This window comes from Tachyglossus aculeatus, chromosome X5 (assembly GCF_015852505.1).
Source record: "Tachyglossus aculeatus isolate mTacAcu1 chromosome X5, mTacAcu1.pri, whole genome shotgun sequence".
NCBI classification, from domain to species: Eukaryota; Metazoa; Chordata; class Mammalia; order Monotremata; family Tachyglossidae; genus Tachyglossus; species Tachyglossus aculeatus.
Window position 1 is genome coordinate 7,997,966 of NC_052097.1, and position 22,659 is coordinate 8,020,624.

General features: G+C 41.7%; 1 protein-coding gene across 3 annotated transcripts in view; it reads left to right on the top strand.

The window, feature by feature from the left end:
• The window catches only part of PRDM5 (PR/SET domain 5), a 144,582-nt gene that overhangs the window by 25,451 nt on the left and 96,472 nt on the right, over positions 1 to 22,659 (top strand). For all 3 annotated transcript variants that reach the window (XR_005456519.1, XM_038769297.1, XM_038769298.1), the window contains exon 3: positions 10,192 to 10,314. Coding sequence is in view for 2 of the 3 variants with exons in the window: in XM_038769297.1 (XP_038625225.1) it covers positions 10,192 to 10,314 (123 nt within the window). In the remaining variant the exon portion in view is untranslated. The remainder of the gene's footprint in view (positions 1 to 10,191; positions 10,315 to 22,659) is intronic.

The following is a 22,659-nucleotide window of genomic DNA, read 5'->3' on the forward strand; positions in this document are numbered from 1 at the left end:
CCTTGACTGTAAGCTCGTTGTAGGCAGGGAACTCTGCCCAACCTAGGCCACTTACTCCTATTCTTTGGTCTCTTCATTCATTCATTCAATCGTATTTATTGAGCACTTACTGTGTGCAGAACACTGTACTAAGTGCTGGGGGGGATACAAAGTGATCATGTTGTCCCACATGGGGCTCACAGTCTTCATCCCCATTTTACAGATGAGGTCACTGAGGCTCAGAGAAGTGAAGTGACTTGCCCAAGGTCACACTGCAGACATGTGGTGGAGTCGGGATTCGAACCCATGACCTCTGACTCCGAAGCCCATGCTCTTCCCACTGAGCCACGCCGCTTCTCTTCAGTCCCAAGATCCCTAAGACAATTCAGCCATCTCCTCGGGATTCCCCTTAACACTGGACTCTTCACCCCCAAGCCCCTTAGGACAACTTAACCATTTCCTCAGGATTGCCCTGAACACTGGAATCTTCACTTTCCACACTCAGGGACAATTCAACTATCATGCCAGAGGTTCCGTAGTTACTGGCCTTCTCACACTCAAGGACCCCAAAAACAATTCAACCATCTCCCCTGGATATCACCAGATTAAGTTGTTATTGCTGTCATTTATTAAATTATTGCTGTCGATTACCTCACCAACCCCACCGTGACCCTTCAATCCCCCCGCTATCTTCTGCCTATCCCAGTCCACTTCTCTCACCTCACCTCCCGTACCCCCTCTGCCACCCTACTCTTCCCCTCCCTTTGCACCTCCCTCATCCCCCCACTTACCACCCCATCCCTAAAATCCCTGTGGCCCAGTGCCACCCCTCATCCCCCTCCCCCTGCGCAGGCCCCCACCATTAGTCCCCCTTCCCTGCACGGGCCCCCATCAGCCTGCTCCCATCCAATCTGTCCCCACCCCTTGCGGTCCCTCCACCCCATCCCTTTCCTCCTTTTTCCCTCCCCCAGCCCCCATCAACTCACTCCCATCCAAACCCTCCCCACCCCTCACGCTGTCCCTTTCTCCAAGACCCTCCCCACAGCTTTGGCCAAGTGTGGGGCCCTACCCAGTCCCACAGCACTTATGTGTATATCTGTAGTTTGATTTATTTGTACTATCTGTCTCCCCACCTCTAGACTATAAGCTTGTAGGAAGGGAATGTCACCATTTACTGCTGTGCTGTACTTTCCCAAATGCTTAGTACAGTGTTCTGCACACAGTAAGCACTCAATAAATGTGATTGAATGAATGAACGTCTACCAACTCTGCTGTATTGTCCTCTCCCAAGTACCTAGTCCAGTGCTCTGCACATAGTAAGCACTCAATAAATATGATTGACTGATTGATTATTGAAAAGAATCAGGAACCTGGTCTTAAAATCAGGTTTCTGATTGTCTTCTCCATCACTGTAACTTAAAATGGAGCGATTTAAACTGTATCCATCAGTCAGTTGCTGTTTTGATGTTGGGAAGTGAAACAGGGAAAATGCCGTTAACAAGGGGTCGGTGGTGCTTTATTCCATTGTGAAAGAGTCTAAAGTTATCAGTTACTCTGGAGGGAAGAGAATTAGTTACAACCCTAACTTAATCATGCGGGCTTTGTTTGGTATCCCAAAGGAAAATTAGGGTGGGAGAGTCCAAGACTGAACTTTATTTGGAAATATTAAAATTGAAGTATAAATGCCACTTAGATTGGGCGTGTTGTGATTCACTTTTTCTGAGGAGTAATCCAAAGTTTTCTTGGCCCCAAATGACCTGGCAGAGACCCAGTTTACAAACTTGTAAGAAGAAACTTCTCTTTATTTACCTTTTGATGCTCTTTTGCTTGTCTAGTTCACCAGATTCTGGAAAATGAGCTTGCTTTCATCAGTTTCCAATATACTTCACAGTCTTGGTCAGATATCATCACCCTGAAAACTAAACAGCCTGGGGGCCCAGTCACAAAGTTTGCAGGAAGACATTTGGGAAGACTTATCCCTAATTTCCATCAGGGTGTTGTTCTTGCCAGTAAGTACACCTGAAGAGATTCACTGAGTATAATTAGTTGTACTATACAGTGGGAGGTGTGTTCTTGAAAGCCCTGAGTTACGGATACATCTTATTTTTGTACTGATGCCTTGTGCGTGGTCATAAGGACATTCCCTAACTCCTCTAATGCAGTAAATCCAGGGCACATAATGAAAATGTGTAATGGCAGAACTTGGAGTATTGGAAATCCACTCTTGTGGCTAACTTATTGCAGAGACAGGAAATGCTTTATACAGTAGCACTCACTACAGCTGTATCTCCACTGGAGAGCTTTCTGCATGTCCATCAACCATGCTCCCCTCCATTGTTTCTTCAGGGTGAACCTAACTGTAACCTGTCTGGAAAATGTGTGTTCTGGTTTTGCAAAAATGCATACACTATACGTAGGGCCTTTGCTGTTCTTTCTAAATTCCTAGGAAAAAAATTAATAAGATAATTGGATTTATTATTTCAGGGACACACTGGTGAAAACTGAGGGAAAGGCAATGCAAGATTTCTGAGTAAACATTAGAATTTCCTTAGGGTTAGGAAATTCTCTCCAGCAACTCTTGCGTTTGGAGTGAAAATGGGATGAAAAAACATAATTTGCTTAGAGTCTGGAGCTCTTGGAGGGAGAAGGGGCTCCTAGACCCAATTTCTGACCTGGCGTTAGTTCCAGGAACTCACTTCTGGATCAAAGCACTTAAGCAGTGTGGCCTAGTGGATAGAACAAGCGCCTGGGAGTCAGAAGGTCATGGGCTCTAATCCTGGCTCTGCCACTTGTCTGTTGTGTGACCTTGGGCAAGTCACTTCACTTCTCTGGCCCTCAGTTCCCTCATCTGTAAAATGGGGATTAAGGCTCTGAGCCCCATGTGGGACAGGAACTGTGTCCAACCTGATTATCTTATATCTACCCCAGTGCTTAAAACAGTGTTCGGCACATAGTAAATGCTTAACAAATACCATTATTATTATTGTCATCATCCAAGTGGTTGCCTATCCCTTCTTCCCTCCCTGACCGCCATTTTCAACTGTTCAGTTTCCAGTGGCTCCTTCTCCACTTTCAAACATGCTGATATCTCCCCTATCCTAAAAAAGTAAAAACCCCTTTCTTGGCTCCATGACTCCCTCCAGTTATCACCCCATCTCCCTCCTACCATTCCTCTCCAAAATCCTTGAGTGGGTTGTCTATACCCATTGTCATTACCTCCTTTCTTCCAATTCTTTCCTTGACCCCTTCCAGTCTGGTTTCCACCCCTCTTCACTCCACAGAAACTGCTTTCTCAAGGGTCACCAGAGAAATCCTTTTTTTCCAAATCCATTGGCCTCTGTTCCATCCTACTCCTCCTTGACCTCTCAGCTGCCTTTGACACTGTGGACCGCCCTCTTCTCCTGGAAACATTATCCAACCTTGGCTTCACTGACAGTGTCCTCTCCTGGTTCTCGTCTTATCTCTGTGGCCACACAGTCCCTCAAGGCTCAGTTCTGGGTTCCATTCTACATCAACTCCTTTGGGTACCTCATTTGCTCCCGTGATTTCAACTTCCATCTCTCTGGGGATGATTTCCAAATCGACATCTCCAGCCCTGGTCGCTCCCACCTTCTCTGCCGCCTTGCATTTCTTCCTGCCTTTAGGACATTTCTTCAAGGGTATCCCACCAACACCTCAAAATTAACATGTCCAAAATCAAACATCTTATCTTCCCACCCGAATCCTGTCATCCCACTGGTTTTCCAATCTCTGTAGACAGCACCCCCTCCACCTTCCCTGTCTCACAAGCCTGTAACTTTGGTGTCATCCTCGACTCATTTCTCTCATTCCATCCACATATTCAATCTATCACAAAATCCTGGTAGTTTAACCTTCACAACATTGCTATCCAAACTGCTACCATGTTAATCCAAGCATTTATCCAGTCCTGCCTTGATTACTTCATCAACCTCCTTGCTGACCTCCTTGCCTTCTGTCTGTACTACGGTCCATACTTTATTCTGCTGCCCAGATGATTTTTCTATGAAAACATTTAGTCCATCATTCCTCACTCTTCAAGAACTTCCAGTGGTTGCCCATCCACCTCCGCATCAAACAAAAAATCCTCACCATTGATTTTAAAGCACTTAATCAACTTTCCCCTCCTACTTTACAGTGCAGCTTTCGTACTACAAACCAGCCTGCACACTTCACTCTTCTAATATCAGTCTACTCATTCCATCTGTATCTTGTCTATCTCACTGCTGAACTCTTGCCTATATTCTGCCTCTGGCCTGAAATACCCACTCTCTTCATATTCGACGAACGACCACTTTCCCAACTTGAAAACATTATTGAAAGCACATCTCTTCCAAGAAGACCTTCCCTAACTAAGCCTTCATTTCCCCTTTTCCCACTCCCTTCTGGGTCACCCTTGCACTTGGATTTACACCCTTTTCTCATCCCTCCCTCAGCCCCACAAAACCTATTTACATATGTGTGATTTATTTGTATTAATGTCTTATTTCTCCTCTTGACTGTTAGCTCATTTTGGGTAGGGAAGCGTGGCTTAGTGGAAAGAGCACGGGCTTGGGAGTCAGAGGTTTTGGGTTCTAATTCTGGATCTGCCACTTGTCATCTGTGTGACTTAGGGCAAGTCACTTAACTTCTCTGTGCCTCAGTTACCTCATCTGTAAAAAGGAAATTAAGAATGTGAGCCCCATGTAGGACAACCTGATTACCTTGTATCTACCCCAGTACTTAGAACAGTGCTAGGCACAAAGTAAGTGCTTAACAAGTACTATTATTATTATTATTACCAACTCTAGTTACAGTGTACTCTCCCAAGTGTTTAGTACAGTGCTCTGCACAGTAAATGCTCAATAAATTTGATTGATTGATCAGAAAGGAGGCTAGTTGTCTTTTGGTGTACTTGAATAAGGCCCAAAGCATTTTGGATTCCATTAATATAAAATTTAGGTGAAAATTGTGCAGGCAAACCAAGTGATACATTTAGTAAAACCTGGAATTATCAGACAGTCGAAATAGATTAACTGAATGAAAACAAAGGTGCTAAGAGACATCACCCTGAAAAAGGAATAGAAAGCTCTCTCCATCCTTAAAACCCAATTAAAATATCTCTCCAAGAAGCCTTTCCTCACTAACCTTTCATTTCCCCACCTTATTCTCCCTCCTTACCTCGTTGCCTATGCACTTGGATACTCATTCCATCCCCAGCCCCACAAAATTTATGTACGCATTCTTATCCTCCCCTTTTTCTAATGTCTGTCCCCCAAACTAAATTGTAAGCTTCTTGAGGGCAGGGGTCATGTCTACCAAATCTGTTATATTGTACTCTCCCAAGGACTTGTGCTTAATAACTACCATCGACTGATTGACTTCTGGTTAAGTGAGCGGAAGTCATGAAGCCCAGTTGGTATATCATGTGACCTCAGGCTAGTAACTCTATAGCAGAATGAGATAGCCCTTGTAAATTTTCCATTAATTACCCTAGATGGACTCGTTTAAAGGAGTTTAAAGGAGGAGAATGATACGGTGTTAAATTATAATTTGTTTTAATCTAATCTGTACTTTGATTATTGCCACAGTTATTTGATAATCAGCATGTGTATATTGAGTGCCCACAGATGCTTAGTCCGATTTTAAGCACTTGAGTTTTGTAGTAAATTTAGACAAAGTTTTTGCTCTCAAGAAACTTGCAATTTAATGGGGTGGAGGGAATTTATATGGGGCGTTATAAACCTTTTGGAGTAACTATTGGTAGTTGATATATTATCTCGATGTATGCTGGACAGCAGGACTGTGTGATTAACATTTTTCTTTGGGATAAATATTTCGAGTATCGCAGACCTCAGCCTAGTAATGAAGGAAGGGAATGTCTTGGGTTGGGTTATCTGCTGTTCTCTCTTGGGAGCAAAAATAAGATAAGACACATTTCTCTTCAGCTCTGTAAAAGCAAAAACTACCTTAAGTCTTTCAGGCTGTGCCTTTCTTTAAACAACAACCGAGAAGACTTGCTTGATGGTGGTTATAAATCATAAAAATTTGCTGCTGCCTGCTGCTGCCTGCTGCCTGCTGAATGGGGGCAGGTCGCCTTTTGTTTCATTTAAATTTGAGAACGGTGTGCTGTCAGGATTGATTACCAGCGGGTAGTGCACTTTTTTCTGTCTCCTGAAGATAGCCTTAAATCTAGATAATTAAACACTTAAGTCATGGGCATATGGCATTACATCAGTTAAAAACAATTACAGGAAGAATGTCAGCAATTTAAATACAAAAGTCTGATGACATGGGGTTTTTTTCTTGCCTAGCCAAAATCCACAGCTCTTAAAACTACCTACTTTGGACAGTCTTGTTGAAAGATGGAAAAGGAAATGTATTTCATTTAAAAAATAAATCACACAGCGTAACTCACTGTGACCTCTCTTCTAAAGTCTCTGCTATCCTTCCTGAAATTGGCTGCATTTCAGTGCAGTCTTAATGTAGGAAAAACAAAATTTTATCTATTTGAAAATGCTACTACTTCTAGAGTGTTTTGAGCCAATAAGTGTAATGTAACTTTTTGAGAAGTGAAAGATTTCTCAGGTTGTTGAAATAATTGAGAGGGAAATGGGTGATGATCAGTGCCTTCCGTACTAGGGAAAGTGGTTATTAAATCAATCAACAGTGTGGATTGAGCACTTCCTTTTGTAGAGCACTCTACTAAGTGCTTGGGCAAGAACAATAAACGCAGTAGACACACCATCCCCTGACCTCAAGGAGCAGAAGCCAGACACTAAAAGGAATTACAGATAGGGGGAATCATCAGAGTTTCAAGATAAGTATACAAATGTCACCTGAGGGAGGGAATACTTGAGATGTTGTGAAATTAGTGATCTGGCAACAATTAATTAAGGTATTTAAGTGCTTACTATGTGACAAGCGCTGTTTTAAGCACTGGGGGTAGATACAAGTTAATCAGGAGGAAAAAGTCCCTGTTCCATATGGGACTCATAGTCTAATAAGAAGGGAAAGGAAGTATTGAGTCCCCTTTGCAGTTATGGAAACTGAGGCACAGAGAAGTGAAGTGACTTGCCCAAGGTCACACAGCAGGCAACTGGCAGAGCTGGCATTAGTACCCAGCACCCTTGACTTCCAGAACCATGCTCTTTCCACTAGGCGAAGCTGCTCTTCAGTAGAGGAGGCAATAGGGTGTGGAGATGAGAGATTAATCAGGGAATGAACTATTGATGAGGGGAGCAAGGTAAACCCTCCCTGCTGGCCTCAGACAAGATAAAAACATGATACAGGATAAGGTTGCTACAAGTGACCTTGTGGGAGAGATGTTCTGTGCTGGAGGTTGAAGGACTTGCTGAAACCCTTTTCACCATACAAATATTTGGAATTGCCATTTCCCTTTTTTATCTTAATGGTATTTAAGTGCTTTCTATGTGCCAGGTACTGTACTAAGCGCTGGGGTAGACGCAAGCTAATCAGGTTGGACAGAGTCCGTGTCACATATAGGCCTCACAGTCGTAATCCCCGTTTCACAGTTTGGGTAACAGAATCAAGAGAAGTGAAGTGACTTGCCCAAGATCACACAGCAGACAAGTGGCTGAGCCAGGTTTAGAACCCAGGTCCTTCTGACTCCCAGGTTCATGCTCTATCCACTAGGCCACACTGCTTCCCAAGAGTGAATATATGTGTGAGTTGTAAAAGTCAGCAGAACCCAGGCCCTCGGGGATCGCCTTTAGTGTATTGCAAGTGGCAAGTGACCTTGGCTGGCACTGGCCAATACCAGGAACTCGGACAAGATGGTATCCTTTGAAGTTGGTTAAAGCCAGAAAGTTTGCGATGGAAGTAGCATTTGGTGTAGAGTCACATGGTTCACTGAGCCTGGATTCTGACAGCATCCCAATCCAAGGAGATTACAGTCTAATTTAAGTAGACCTGAATGTCTTTTAAGGACAAGAAACACTGTAGTGGTAGCAATATAGATGACACTTAATGTATAGGTACTGAAAGGATCGCTAAGTCCAGTTTAATTTGGCGCTAGAATGTATTTGAAGTCAATCTGGAATGGTGTGAGAAAGTGACATTTTCCCCCAAATTATGCATGCATTTTTGGGAACGGGAAAGTTGTTGAACACCAGAGGTTAACTGAGAATGATAATCGAAGGGGCTGGAGCTGAAAAAACAGATACATTTTTAAAAATCAAGTGCCACTTTTGTAAACCCTCAGTATTCTTCCCAAGGCAGAGAACATTTGTCAGAGAATGAAAAAAGCCAAATGGACTCAACTCTCTGGGGTTACCCATGTATGGCTAATAAAGTGTGTGCAAATCAGAGTGCCAAAGCAGTGCACAGTTCCAGCCTATTAAATTAAGCTTCAGTCCCCTGCCTTTCTGTGTGGTGTTACAAAAACTACTGGAGTTTGCCCATATAAAGCTACGTAGATTGTTGTGGACTTCAACAGAAGGGTTCTCTTCGTCCCTTCAAGGCCCTACTGAGAGCTCACCTCCTCCAGGAGGCCTTCCCTGACTGAGCCACCCCTCCTTCCTCTCCCCCTCCTTCCCCTCTCCATCCCCCCGCCTTACCTCCTTCCCTTCCCCACAGCACCTGTATATATGTATATATGTTTGTACGTATTCATTACTGTATTTATTTTACTTGTACATATCTATTCTATTTATTTTATTTTGTTAATATGTTTTGTTCGCTGTCTCTCCCTTCTAGACTGTGAGCCCACTGTTGGGTAGGGACCATCTCTATATGTTGCCAACTTGTACTTCCCAAGCGCTTAGTATAGTGCTCTGCATACAGTAAGCGCTCAGTCAATATGATTGATTGATTGATTTAGATTTTTGAATTCAAGCTTAATGAAAGTAGACTTTCTGAGCCGATCTTCTGCAACTGGGAATGCAAAAACTAGAATTCCTGATTGCTTGAGACTTTGATTGTAACATCTGCCATCTGTGTAGGTAGATCTGCAAAAGATATTAAATAAAGTATGTGCATTTCAGAAGCCAGAAGTGCCCCAGGAAAGCCAGTAAAGTTCAGACAGGTGGAGAGAGCTGAGTGTATCCTTCACTTCCAAGCTACCATCACTAGTAGTCTGTAGCAATAGATTGCACTTGTAACTATCAGAACTTACTGTCTTTGCCTGCATGTTCTCTAAAAGGAGGATTTAGACCATGCTCAGCTTCCTTCCTCTTCCTCCTTTCATGGTTTTCCAAACACCTTTGAGAAGCAGCCCCCCTTTGGGGGCACTTGACAACAGGAATATCCTGAGACCTGAAGAGCTTAGTGAATCTTGGGGTTTGGAAGTGTGAGCATTTTATCTGCGCTTTTCTGTTGTAATCACGGTAGATAGCAATGGGATTTCTCCCCAAATAAATAAAGCGTTCTACAATGTAACTCAGGTTCAAGGTGCCGTTAAACTGGGTCTGATGAAGAATGCACCCAATCAATCAATGTAACCCGATATAATACAAGATAACCCATGAGTTATCTTGTCCTCAGCCAAGGGAAGGTTGGTTTCTGTTCTTGCTTGGGTGTGAGGACAGGTTCATCCAACACGTGCCCCTGGAAAAGAAAGCGGGAAGGGTAATTTTGTGATTCTTTGGCGTATTTACTCTGGCTATAATTGCAAACAAAAATGCACGGGGACACTTCAAACAAATACTACTTGTGAATATATCTATAATTCTATTTATTTTGATGGTATTGACACCAGTCTACTTGTTCTGTCTTGCTGTCCGTCTCCTCCTTCTGGACTGTGAGCCCGTTGTTGGGTAGGGACTGTCTCTATCTGTTGCCGAGTTGTACTTTCCAAGCACTTAGTACAGTGCTGTGCACACAGTAAGCGCTCAATAAATACGATTGAATGAATGAATACTACTACTACTAATAATAATTATGGTATTTGTTAAACTCTTACTATGTGCCAAGCACTGTTCTAAGCGCTTGTGTGAATACAAGCTAATCGGGTTGGACACAGTCCCTGTCCTATGTGGGCCTCATAGTCTTAATCCCCATTTTATGATGAGGTTACTGAAGCACCGAGAAGTGAAGTGACTTGCTCAAGGTCACACAGCAGACATGTGGAGGAGCCGGGACTAGAACCCAGGTCCTTCTGACTCCCAGTCCTGTGCTCTATCCACTGTGCCTTGTGCTGTTTTCTTAGGTGTGGCCTCTAAGAGTTTTTGGAGCTCATTAACTTTTGTGTTTTAGGTTCGTGGGAATAAAGGGGAAGTCCTGTACGTTTTGGATGCCAGCAATCCCCGACATTCCAACTGGTTGCGCTTTGTCCATGAAGCCCCATCCCAGGAGCAGAAGAACCTGGCTGCCATTCAGGTGAGTTGGCATGGTGAAACTGGGCTTTTTGCATGAGGAGTTAAATTAAGGTCTGTATTCTGTTTCAGATGGAACTCTTCCTTTAATCTTAGTGCCTCAGACACCTGCTTTGCTTTGTAGTAATATTAACTGTGGTATTTGTTAAGCACTTAGTATGTGCTATGTACTGTACTAAGCACTGGGGTAGAGATAAGATAATCAGGTCAGACACAGACCTTGTCTCAAATGTGGCTCACAATCTAAGTAGGAGGAAGAACAGTTATACTATTGCCATTTTACAGGGGGGAACTGAGGAACTGAGAGAAGTTGTGACTTGTCTGAGGTCACACAGCAGATAGGTGACAGAGCCAGGACTAGAGCCCAGGTCTTTTGACTCACAGGCCTGTCCTGTATTCGCTAGACCACACTGCTTCCAATCAATCAGTGATATTTATTGAGTGCTCACTTTGTGCAGACCCTTCCCTTCCCCACAGCACCTGTATATATGTATATAAGTTTGTACATATTTTTTACTCTATTTATTTATTTTATTTGTATATATCTATTCTATTTATTTTATTTTGTTAGTATGTTTGGTTTTGTTCTCTGTCTCCCCCTTCTAGACTGTGAGCCCACTGTTGGGTAGGGACTGTCTCTATATGTTGCCAATTTGTACTTCCCAAGCACTTAGTACAGTGCTCTGCACATAGTAAGCGCTCAATAAATACGATTGATGATGATGATGATGATGATGACAGTACTAAGCAATTTGAAGAGCACAATTCAGCAGAGTGAGTGGTAATATCAATCAATCAATCAATCGTATTTATTGAGCGCTTACTATGTGCAGAGCACTGTACTAAGCGCTTGGGAAGTACAAATTGGCATCACATAGAGAGAGTCCCTACCCAACAGTGGGCTCACAGTCTAAAAGGGGGAGACAGAGAACAGAACCAAACATACCAACAAAATAAAATAAGTAGGATAGAAATGTACAAGTAAAATAAATAAATAAATAAATAAATAGAGTAATAAATATGTACAACCATATATACATATATACAGGTGCTGTGGGGAAGGGAAGGAGGTAAGACGGGGGGATGGAGAGGGGGACGAGGGGGAGAGGAAAGAAGGGGCTCAGTCTGGGAAGGCCTCCTGGAGGAGGTGAGCTCTCAGCAGGGCCTTGAAGGGAGGAAGAGAGCTAGCTTGGCGGATGGGCAGAGGGAGGGCATTCCAGGCCCGGGGGATGACGTGGGCCGGGGGTCGATGGCGGGACAGGCGAGAGCGAGGTACAGTGAGGAGATTAGGTATACTATTGAATAGTATATTCAATACTATTGAATGATTATGCTCCTTGGAGGCAGGGAGTATATGCCTTGCTGTTGTACTTGCCCACTTATTTGGTACAAGAGCTTAGTACTCAGCAGTCATTAAATGCCATTGATTGATTTTAGAATTGGGTGTGTGTGTATAAGAGATGAAGATGGAGATAAAATACATAATCGCTAGGAGTGACTGTTGGGTTCTTGAGACTTTGGGGTTGAGAATTAATTGGGGTAGACTTCCTGGAAGAGGTAGGATTTTTAAGATGGGGAGACTTGTGATCTGGCAGGCTTGAAGGGGAAGAAGTTCTAGGTTAGGTCTCCAAGTCCATAGAGAACTGAATAAGAGGAAATGATTTCAAGTTAAGCAAGCCTATACATAAGGAAAACCTTATCAACTAGCAGGGTAGTATCAAGGGAGATTGTGGAGTTCCCCTCTCTTTGGAGATTTGAAAAGAAGAAACATCTGCCTTGGATGGTTTAGTCATTTAACTTGGTGGAAGCCAGGGCCTAGACCAGATGATCTCCCTAAATCCCTTCCAGTTTTGCAATTCAAAAAATAATCTTTATCTTGTAAATTGGACAGACAATGCACTTTTAGGTGTTTATTTGTATTTAGAAAATCTAATCTTTCATGACATGCCTGATACTTTTTCTGACAACACCTCACATCTGTGAATTGTGTCTTGGATCTTTTTGCCTTATTTTATGTGGAATTTTTATTTTAAAGAAACAAAAAAATGTACCGGTAACATTTTATGTAGGCTAAAGACCACTTTAGAATCTGCTGCATTGTCGAGAAATTTTAGGAGGGTTTAAATTGTCTCTATTTTACTCTTCCAAATGAGTGCTTTGCATTCAGGTGTTTAATAAATACCCTTGTCTGCTTGAGACTTAATTGTATTTTGGTCAGAAGTCTGTGGGCACTGGATAATAAACAATGTCTCCTTATGCGCTGACTGTCTGAATTGTTAAATCCCCTCAAATGGCACTTTTCCCAGTTGTGGGGAGTGTACCTAATAGCCTTCTCATTTCTTGATTTCTCTGTTCTCATAAGGAACATAGGAAACGTTCTCATATTGTTGATTGCACACTACGAAGCTTTCACGCTGACCATTTCTTTGGGGTTGTGAAACCAGTCTTTTTTTTTTCATCTACTGAGGTCTAAGGGTCTAAGAGCTTGATTGGGCAAGCAGTAGCTGCAGTAGCAAGTTCCATTCAGTTCAGGACCAGAACTGAGCTGGGTCAGAAGGCAATAGGATCGTCATCACATGACTGAAAGTATCAGTCTCCCCATTGATTGGAATTGTCTCATGAGGCTTGCATTCCGCTTCTCACACCAGAAACTCTGTGTTGGTACAGGCAGATCATAACTTTTCCTGCTTAACATTATGAATCACTTGGATTTCAAATTGGACCTGATATTTGGGATAATCAGGAAATTTTCTATTTGGGTTGCGTATCCCTGGGGTGGAGGAAATGAGAAACATTCGTGGTTCTGTGGCTTTCTCGGTGGAAAACGTCAATACTTGGTCCAATTCTTTTGGACAAGGGATTAAGAATTTGAGATCTGTTTTGGCAGAAGATTAGAACTTCTCATTGGAGACTCAGTTACATTTTGAGTTTTGTTGTTTATGTGACTTTGGAAAATTTGCTTTGGAAATGATGACTGAAATATCTAAGTTATCAAAGGAGGATCTAGTAAACAAACAATTCTCCTTCCATGCACACACCACAATGTCGATGTTAAATTGCACCTTCAGACTTGCTGAAATAGTATTTAACACTGGCAACAGTGGTCTCTGAGAAAGATCTAGCTTAAATTGATCAGAGACAAAACCCATAAGCAAAGCATTCCAGAGATAATTCCTGCTAAAGTGTTTTTAGGACAAGTGGGACTAAAGGGGAAAGGAAATAAATACATAGATGCAGCATCCTTGAATGTGTTGATTTTTGCGGGCGAACTATTTAAATAGATGTTTGTCTATTTAACCCCTTGGGCCAAGGCAAAAATGGTGTCAAGCAGAATTTAAAAAAAATTCAGAAATATGCGGGGCACCCATTGTTTCATTTTATGATGAAGTGATGATGGCTGGGATGATTAAAATTCAAACATCTTCAACCACTGCAAGCTTAATCAACAGATAAAGAGCCCAGAGAAGAAATGAAGGTACATAATTTCCTTTGCAAGACCTGATAATGGGACATAATTAATTAATGTTACTGCCTTACTCATTAGAATCTAAGGAACTATTGTAATGATGACAGCTGCAACACTTCAGCAGAAGCCCAGTATTAACTTCTGGTCACATACACCTTCCTCCACTCCAAAAAGATCTGGTAATGAGGCCGTAAGCTTTTAATTTATTCAGTCAGTCAATCAGTCAGTGGTATTTATTGAGCACTAACTGTGTTCAGAGCACTGTTTTAAACACAATGGGAGCATACAGTACAATAGAGTTGGTAGACGCATTCCCTGCCTTGGTGCAATGCATTGTACCCAGCTCCTGGGAAGAGCAAAATGAGGAAGTGGCACGTTTCCTACCCACATGGAGTTTGCATTTACTTAGAATGTAAGTAAATATGGGACAGGAACTTGGTTCATCCTGAGTGACTTGTATCTACCCCAGCACTTAGATCAGTGCTTGACACATAGTAAGCACTTAACAAATACAATAATAACAGTGATAATAAAAATAATATACTTTAAGGGAGCAGGTGGAGAGGATTGGGTTGGTGTCCCCTAGGATGTGGTCCTAAATCAATTAATCAGTTTTATTGAGCATTTACTGTGTGCAGAGAACTGTACTAAGCTCTTTGGAGAGTTCAGTATAACAGTTGGTAGACATGTCCCCTCCCCATGATGAGCTTACAGTCTAGAGGGGGAGACATACATTAATATGCATACATAAATTACACATGTGTACATGAGTGCTGAGCGAGGGGGTGAATAAAGGGTGCAAGGGCAGCAAAGAAGGGAGAGGGAGACGAGGAGAAGAGGGTTTAGTCAGGGAAGAACTCTTGGAGATGTGCCTTCAATGAGGCTTTGAAGTGGGGTTAGTGATCTCCGATGGCTATGTAGAGGGAGGATGTTACAGGTCCGAGGCTGGACGTGGGCAAGAGGTCGGTGGCGAGTTGACGAGAGCCCCAGAATGAAGTTACGGACAAGATTGCTCCAAGTCAGGCCTTGTCGAATAGGACTGTGCTAATGCTTGTCTCTGGGGCATGTGCTAGTTAATAATAATAATTAATAATTGGGGTATTTCGTAAGCGCTTACTATGTGCCAGGCCCTGTACTAAGCACTAGGGTGGATACAGCAAATCAGATTGGACGCAGTGGGGTTCACTTTCTCAGTCTCCATTTTACAGATGAGGTAACTGAGGCACAGAGAAATGAAGTGACCTGGCCAAGGTCGCACAGCGGGGAAGTGGTGAAGCTGAGATTAGGACCCATGACCTTCTGACTCCCAAGCCCGTGGTCTATCCACTGTGCCACGCTGCTTCTCAGAACCTAGTTGGGACTGTATTCCCTAGGGGAGCTCAGTGAAGTTTGCCTCTGGCTGGGCTCACATCTCCCCGTGGGCTGGAGCTTTCCAACTTAAGTGAGATGTGGGGCATAAAATGTATTTTAATCAGTAGAGTCTCCCCCCTAGACTTCAACATCTGCACATTTGTTGTTTGAGATAAGTAGGAAGGCTTTGGAAAATAACCAGGTAAAGTAGGCTTGTTTTTTTCTTATGGTTTTAAATGATAGCATAATCTAAACTGTGAATCTCAGATAATGTAGTGGATTTAGCAGGAGTTCATACATTTGTGTTGAAGGCACAGAGAGATAGATGCTGATAATGCCCTGGTTTGTAAAGGATTTAGCTTTAAACCAGGCTTAGCAACAACTGCCAGCTAAAGTTGATGTCATACAGTCAAAGCTAAAGCCTGTTTCATTTGCCCCGATGGAAAGCAAATGCTTCCAGTTGAACTCTGTCCTAAGGTTTACATGCATGCATTTGTGTATGGTCTGGCAGAGTATCAGGTTTTTATTCCGTGTGTCCATGTATTTTAGTCCACTGTGCGAGCATTTTTATCTGTGAGCCAATTGTAATTTTATGAAACTGTCTGTTGTAGACTACTGTGGAGCAAGTGGTCCTTCGTCATTAATGTCAAAAGTCTTTTCATAAATAGAATCACAGCCAACCAGAGCCTTAAATTCAAATATTCTGCTCATTAACAACCAGACATAGTGGTGGTCTGGACTAACTCAGCCAACTGTGAGTTAGAATAATGAAATGGCAAAGGTTAATGGGAAAGGAGGTATTTACTGTGAAGTGGTAGAGTGGTTTAAAGTCATACTTAACAAATGTAATAGTGAAAGATTAGTATTTGAAAATCAGTCAACACTGTAATAAATATAGGGCAACTGGACTATTTCAGCTCAACAAGCTGGGAGAAGGGTGGAGGAAATCACCAAGAAAGTAAGAGCCAACTATGATTAAGGGCTTACCATTTGCATATTCCTACAAGACAGTTTTGTGAAATTCTGTTGGTGTCTTCCTAACTACAAAGAGAAGATTAACTTGTTTTGCAACGTAAGTAGTAGAACAAACCCAGCAGTAACACTCTGGGTGCCTAGGGAATATAATTAGATTGCCAATTTGATGTTTTCATTTTTTAAGAGAAAGACCCAAGCTATTTGTAAGCTTAGGTCATATATAGGTGCCATTGTTCTGCATCAACCAACTATTAGTTTTAAAAATATGAGGGTGGATATTTCTTAAGAATGGAAATTTCATAACAAGGAAAATACAGAAAAGTCTCTAGTAAGTTGGTGAAATGCTTACTTTGGGGAGATGGAGGGAATTGGTATTACAAGGATTAGATGTGTGTAATATAAGACACTGGAATTGGCCAAATTTAGTTCTATGTGTTAATGGAGAGATTCAATTTCTGTTAAAAGGTAGGCTGGCAAGAATAAAGGAGAGTGCTTCCTTTTAGCAGACGATCACTGTGATATGGACAGGTCGCCTCAGAGACTGACCTAAACGTCAAATTTTCTATATTGAAAAAAATGAATAAAATTTGTTTCCTCTTTCAAGCCTTCCTTTAATACCTTGCTTAACACCACATACAGCTGTAAGCCTGTTTAGTTTTGACGCAACTTGAAATTGTACCAGGAGGAAAACTTGTAAGAACATTAAGGCTTAATCTCAGGCAAAAAGATAACTTATTTTTGGGTTTCTTTGGTATTTACAAAATTATCCATAAATTCTATACTCTCTCTGCTCTTCTCTGGTGGGACAAACAATGAATAAAAATAATTAAACTTTTGATTAGTTAAGCAAGTGAATATCCTTTAAGTATCTGTTTTAATTTTCTGCAAGGGTGAATTTAGTTGTAAAAAATGGGGAAAAAATGTTGGGTTACACAGAAAACTGTCTCTTACCAAATTTTTAATCTCTTGTTTGCAATCTGTTGTGTGGGTGTGTGCAGGCAAGTGTGTAATTTCAATATCGAAAACATCTATCTTACCCATCACATCTTAATCAGTCCCTGCCCAAAATTTTTATTAACATTTTTAATGGAGGAAGAGTTGAGAATTTAGGCCTAATACTCAATCTCTTTGGTTTTCAATGATGAAAAGATAGATGAGCTTAGAATTTTAAGCCAGGCAGACTAAAAATAAAGAAAAGTTGGAGGGATGATGGGATCAGCCAGTAACTGAGGAACAAATTGGCATTTGTTCAACAGTTCATAATAATAATAATAATAATAATAATTATGGTATGTTAAGCACTTACTATGTGCCAAGCACTGTTCTAAGCATTGAGTTAGATACAAGGTAATCAGGTTGTCCTATGTGGGGCTTACAGTCTTAGTCCCCATTTTACAGATGACATAACTGAGGCACAGAGAAGTTAAGTGGATTGCCCAAGATCACGCGGCGACAAGTGGCGGAGCCACTTCATGGGACTGGATGTTATGTGAAATTCAGTAGTCGGCCGCTTTAGGAGATGGGTGATGGGATTCTCTCTAACATTAGAACTGAGGGCAAATAGGACCTCATTCCTCTGACATAATCCCATAAGCAAACTGATATGAGGTAAACTTTTTGGCAATGGTAGTTTAACTTGGTAGTTAGCTTGGTAAAGCATTTAACAGACAAAGTCATGTCAGAGCTGTAGGAAAAAATCCTCAGCTGGTCTTTATACAGATGTAGTCCATATAGTAGTCTCATCAACGGTGTATGGTAGTGTGAACTGGATGTAGGTCATCTTTGGAAATCCTAGGTAATCACAGGAGTCTTAAGGAAGAAAGAATAATGTCATTATTTGGATGTGCAGTGAAGTGCTGCATAATTCAGGAAATAAGGGGCTAAAAGGAAGTTGGGAATGAGTTAAATGAATCTAGGCCGTAAGCTCTTATGTAATAATGATGGCATTTATTAACCACTTACTATGGGCAAAGCACTGTTCTAAGTGCTGGGGGGGATACAAGGTGATCAGGTTGTCCCATGTGGGGCTCACAGTCTTAATACCCATTTTACAGATGAGGTAACTGAGGCACAGAGATGTTAAGTGACTTGCCCAAAGTCACACTGCTGACAAGTGGCGGAGCCAGGATTAAAACCTATGACCTCTGACTCCCAAGCCTGGGCTCTTTCCACTGAGCCACGCTGCTTCTTCTGTAGACTGTTAGCTTGTTGTGGGCAGGGAATTGTTATATTGTACTCTCCCAAGTGCTTAGTATGGTGCTCTGCACACAAGAAGCACTCAGTAAATATAACTGACTGAATGAATGAAGTCATCTGAAAAAAGGGACTACTAAAATTGGGTTTTGATTCCATTTGAACTCACGATGCTGTAAAGTGTGCTTCAGACACACAGGAGCAAATTGTTGCAGTTATGTCATCTTATTCAGCTGTCAAAGGTTCAAGTTGGGAATGTCATTTTAAGGGGGAATAGTAAATAGGTAGCGCCTCAGAAAATCACATAATGTGAGATGATCCCATAAATTAGTATTATATGATCATTTTTACATTGCCTTATGCACCTTAGTGAAAAAGATTGAACTGCAGCATTTCTTAATTTTCCTCCTGTGTCTCTTATTTCCCTGAGATACGGCCATACCCACTTCCAAGGACGTTTGTTTTATTAGCTTTGTGTAGCATTAAGGATTTGGGAGAACCAAAGGGGCAGAGTCATCTTTGCAGTTAAGCTCTACTTTTCCTAAAGAGCTGTGTTGTATAATCAGAACTTTTTTTAAGGGTTACTTATAAAGCCTAGGTTACTGTGAAGAGTGCCTGTCCCTGTGCTCTGGAATTTACCGTGGCCTGGCTTCATGTATCATATTGCATTCTTCAGTTAATGCAAGCTACTTGTAATCATATGCTTACAGCAACTTCTGTAGTCATGACCTGTTGTAACTGAAAGCAGAGTCCATATTTATAGACAGGACATTTGGAGATTTTTTAAAGCACCTTTCCTTTGGAGAGCTCAATGTTGGAATGCCATTCCTAGCATTCAGAACAATGTAAAAGCAAGTGGATGAAAAATGAATACTTCGAACTTTCCAGGAGCCTAGTTTTGTTTTGTCGCTGTGCACCACTTGTGTACTTATTCCACTTGAGTAGCAGCACTTAATTGGATTTGAGCTCAAGATCTACTGATTCTTAAATGGACCATGTTTCAGTCGAATGGTACTGCTCTTGCCAATAGCTGTGAGTGTCTAGAACAGAGATCCACAGCCCCTAGCACAGGGGCTACAGAGGACCAACTGCAGGCATTGGGACCACCTTTTTGTTTGGAGGTTGCGTTTCTAGTTCATAGAGGGCCCTGCTATTAGCAGCATGGCAGAGAAGCAGCATGGCATAATGTTTAGAGCACAGGCCTCGGAGTCAGGAGTTCATGGCTTCTAATCTCGGCTCCGCCACACGTCTGCAGTATGACCTTGAGCAAGTCACTTCCTTTCTCTGGGCTAAGCACTTTTCAGTTCTAAGCGCTTAGTACAGTGCTTTGCACACAGTAAGCACTCAGTAGATACAATTGAATGAATGGGCCTCAGTTCCCTTAACAAATACCATCATTATTGTTATTGTTAGCTGTTCCACCGTGGGTTGGTGAAGCACAGTGCTTCTTCATGTGTCTTTTCTTTAGCACATCAGCCATTTTGGCCTTCATTTCAATCAATCAATCAATCGTATTTATTGAGCGCTTACTGTGTGCAGAGCACTGTACTAAGTGCTTGGGAAGTACAAGTTGTTTCAATGGTGTTTGTTAAGCACTTACTATGTGGCAGGCACTGTACTAAGCACTGGTAAATGCAAGTTAATCAGGTTGGAAACAGTCCCTTTCATTCATTCATTCAATCATATTTATTGAGCGCTTACTGTGTGCAGAGTACTGTACTAAGCGCTTGGGAAGTACAAGTTAGCAACATATGGAGACGGTCCCTACCCCACAGTGGGCTGACTGTCTAGAAGGGGGAGACAGAGAACAAAACAAAACTTATTAACAAAATAAAATGAATAGAATAAATATGTGCAAATAAAATAAATAAATAAATAGAGTAGTAAATATGTACAAACATATATACATATATACAGGTGCGGAGGGGAAGGAGGTAAGGCTGGGGGGGGGGAGCAGGAGAAGGGGAGGAGGGGGAGAGGAAAGAGTCCCACATAGGACTCACAATCTCAATCCCCATTTTACAAATGAGGTACCTGAGGCATAGAGAAGTTAAGTGACTTGCCCCAGGTCACACAGCAGACTAGTGGCAGAGCCAATATTAGAACCCAGGTCCTGTGACTCCTAACCAGGCCTGTGCTCTTTCTACTAGGCCACTCTGCTTCATTTGAGAGTAAGCACATATTGTTAGAACAAGGACCGTGTTTGCTGTAAGAGATGATGTCCTGGAATGTGTCATCAGTTTCCAAGAGAGTGATTTTCTGATTTTATCAATCAGTGTTGTGGTGGCAGATAGAGAAATAAAGGGGAATTGTAAATTATTTGTATAAATGTTTTGTAGTGTAAAAGGACAGTTAGCCATAGACTATTTGATGGCACTTAGGAGAGACATTGCCAAGTCACTGTCTAGTTCCTTATTCACATTATTGGTTATTTATAGTTACACTGAATCAGTGTAATTAAACAAAAACAAGGCCATTTTGCTCATAAAACACTGATTTTTTCCTCAGCTGGGCATATTGGAAGTACAATCCTCAGAGGGCTCTTCACAGAACTAATATTACAAATGAATGTACTTCGTTAAACACTTCATTAAATTTATGGTTTTAGTGAATTTCCTTCTCATTTTGTCTTGTCAGCTGTCTCTTCCTGAATTTTTTTTCTAAATTATGTCTTTTATGAATCTTTGCATAAAGATAATTATTTTGTAATTGTCAGCAGGTGGGTGGGCATATATCACGGCTTCTCCAACGTCTCTTAGAGCCATCTGAGTTGGTTAAAGCAGCCTACCAGGCTTAAAAAAAGTTTGGGATTCACTGCTTCAGTTTAATTCAGAGTGTAGGATGGTTTTACAGCACAATAGGAAAAAAAACTCTGCTGGAAAGTCAGTTATCATGACGGGATGCCTCTCTTCTACCTAACTTTCCTATTAAAGCTGACAACACACCGTCCTCCCTGTTTCTGAAACCCACAATCTTAGCATTAACCTCAATTCTTGGCTTGCTTTCAATTTTTACATACAGTCTGTTGCTCAATCGTTTCCTCTAAAGCAATCCCCAGATCAATCAATGATATTTATTGAGCGCTTACTGTGTGGAGAGCACTGTATTAGTAGAGTACAATACAGCAGAGTTAGCAGACACGTTCTCTGTCCACGAAGAGCTTATAGTCTGGAGGGGGAGACAGACATTAATATAAATAATTTGTAATATATAATTTGAAGATCAGTACATAAATCCTGTGGGGTTGAGGGTGGGGTGACTATCAGATGTGCAAAGGTCACAGATTCGAGCATATTGGTAGTTCTTATTCATCACTGTTGATCGTTGACCAGTCATCCTGGCTGTTTTCTCACAGGTTTAGGCTTTTTAAAATCCATCAGTGTTCACAGACCATCCAAATGATTTTTTCGTGCATGCAGTCCCAACTGGAATTTGCGTTTTTACCATGCGTTTTAGCTAGAGCGCGGCAGCAGAATTAGGGTATGTTCCTCTGACAAGGCTCCAGAGAACTAAATCAGCTAGCAATTTCTACCTTACCTCATTAATTCCCAATGCCAACCCAGCCTGCTCCCTTTCTTCCTCTAACTTCAATGTACTCACTGTACCTCGAACTTGCCTTATCTCATCGCCAAACTCTTACCCATGTCCTCTCTCTGGCCTGGAACTCCCTCTCTCTTCATTTATGACAGACCACCACTCTCTTCTTCTTCAAAGCCTCATTAAAATCACATTTACTCCAAGAGGTCTTCCCCAACTAGGCCCTCATTTCCCCAACTCCCTCTCCCTTGGGCATCCCCGTTACATTCCCACCCCCAGCCTATCTTCCAACTAGGTGTACATTACTTCAATTTTCCAATTTTATCTGATTATTCCATGGTGCCTCACAATAAAAGCGGCATTTGTTAAGCACAAAACATCACCCTTTCAAAAAATTGGGTCCTTGCCAAATTTCTCAATCTTGGCTTTTGTTTCATCTTCAAAATGTACATAGCAGTCTGCTAGCATATAAACAAAAACCAATATTAAGTTAGAGATTTTAAATGCTAACTCATCTATTGCATGTGCTGGGGATACATTTATTTGCAATGCAGCAAGATTAATATTTCTTTGCAATGAGGAGACTGTGACAAATACTGTTTTGAAATAGCAGAACTCAATACTAAATAAAAGGTCTTAAAAAATATATCTTGGCATGTGTGGAGATTATAGAGAAGCTGTCCAAATATGCTGAGATGTGTAAGGAATTCCAGGTGTGAATGGGAGATTGGAGCTTCTCAAATATGGATATATATCTGCATTTCCCAGAAATCCAGGAGTAAATGCTTTAGTGAAGAAAATAGATACAGAGTGATAGAATTGTACATT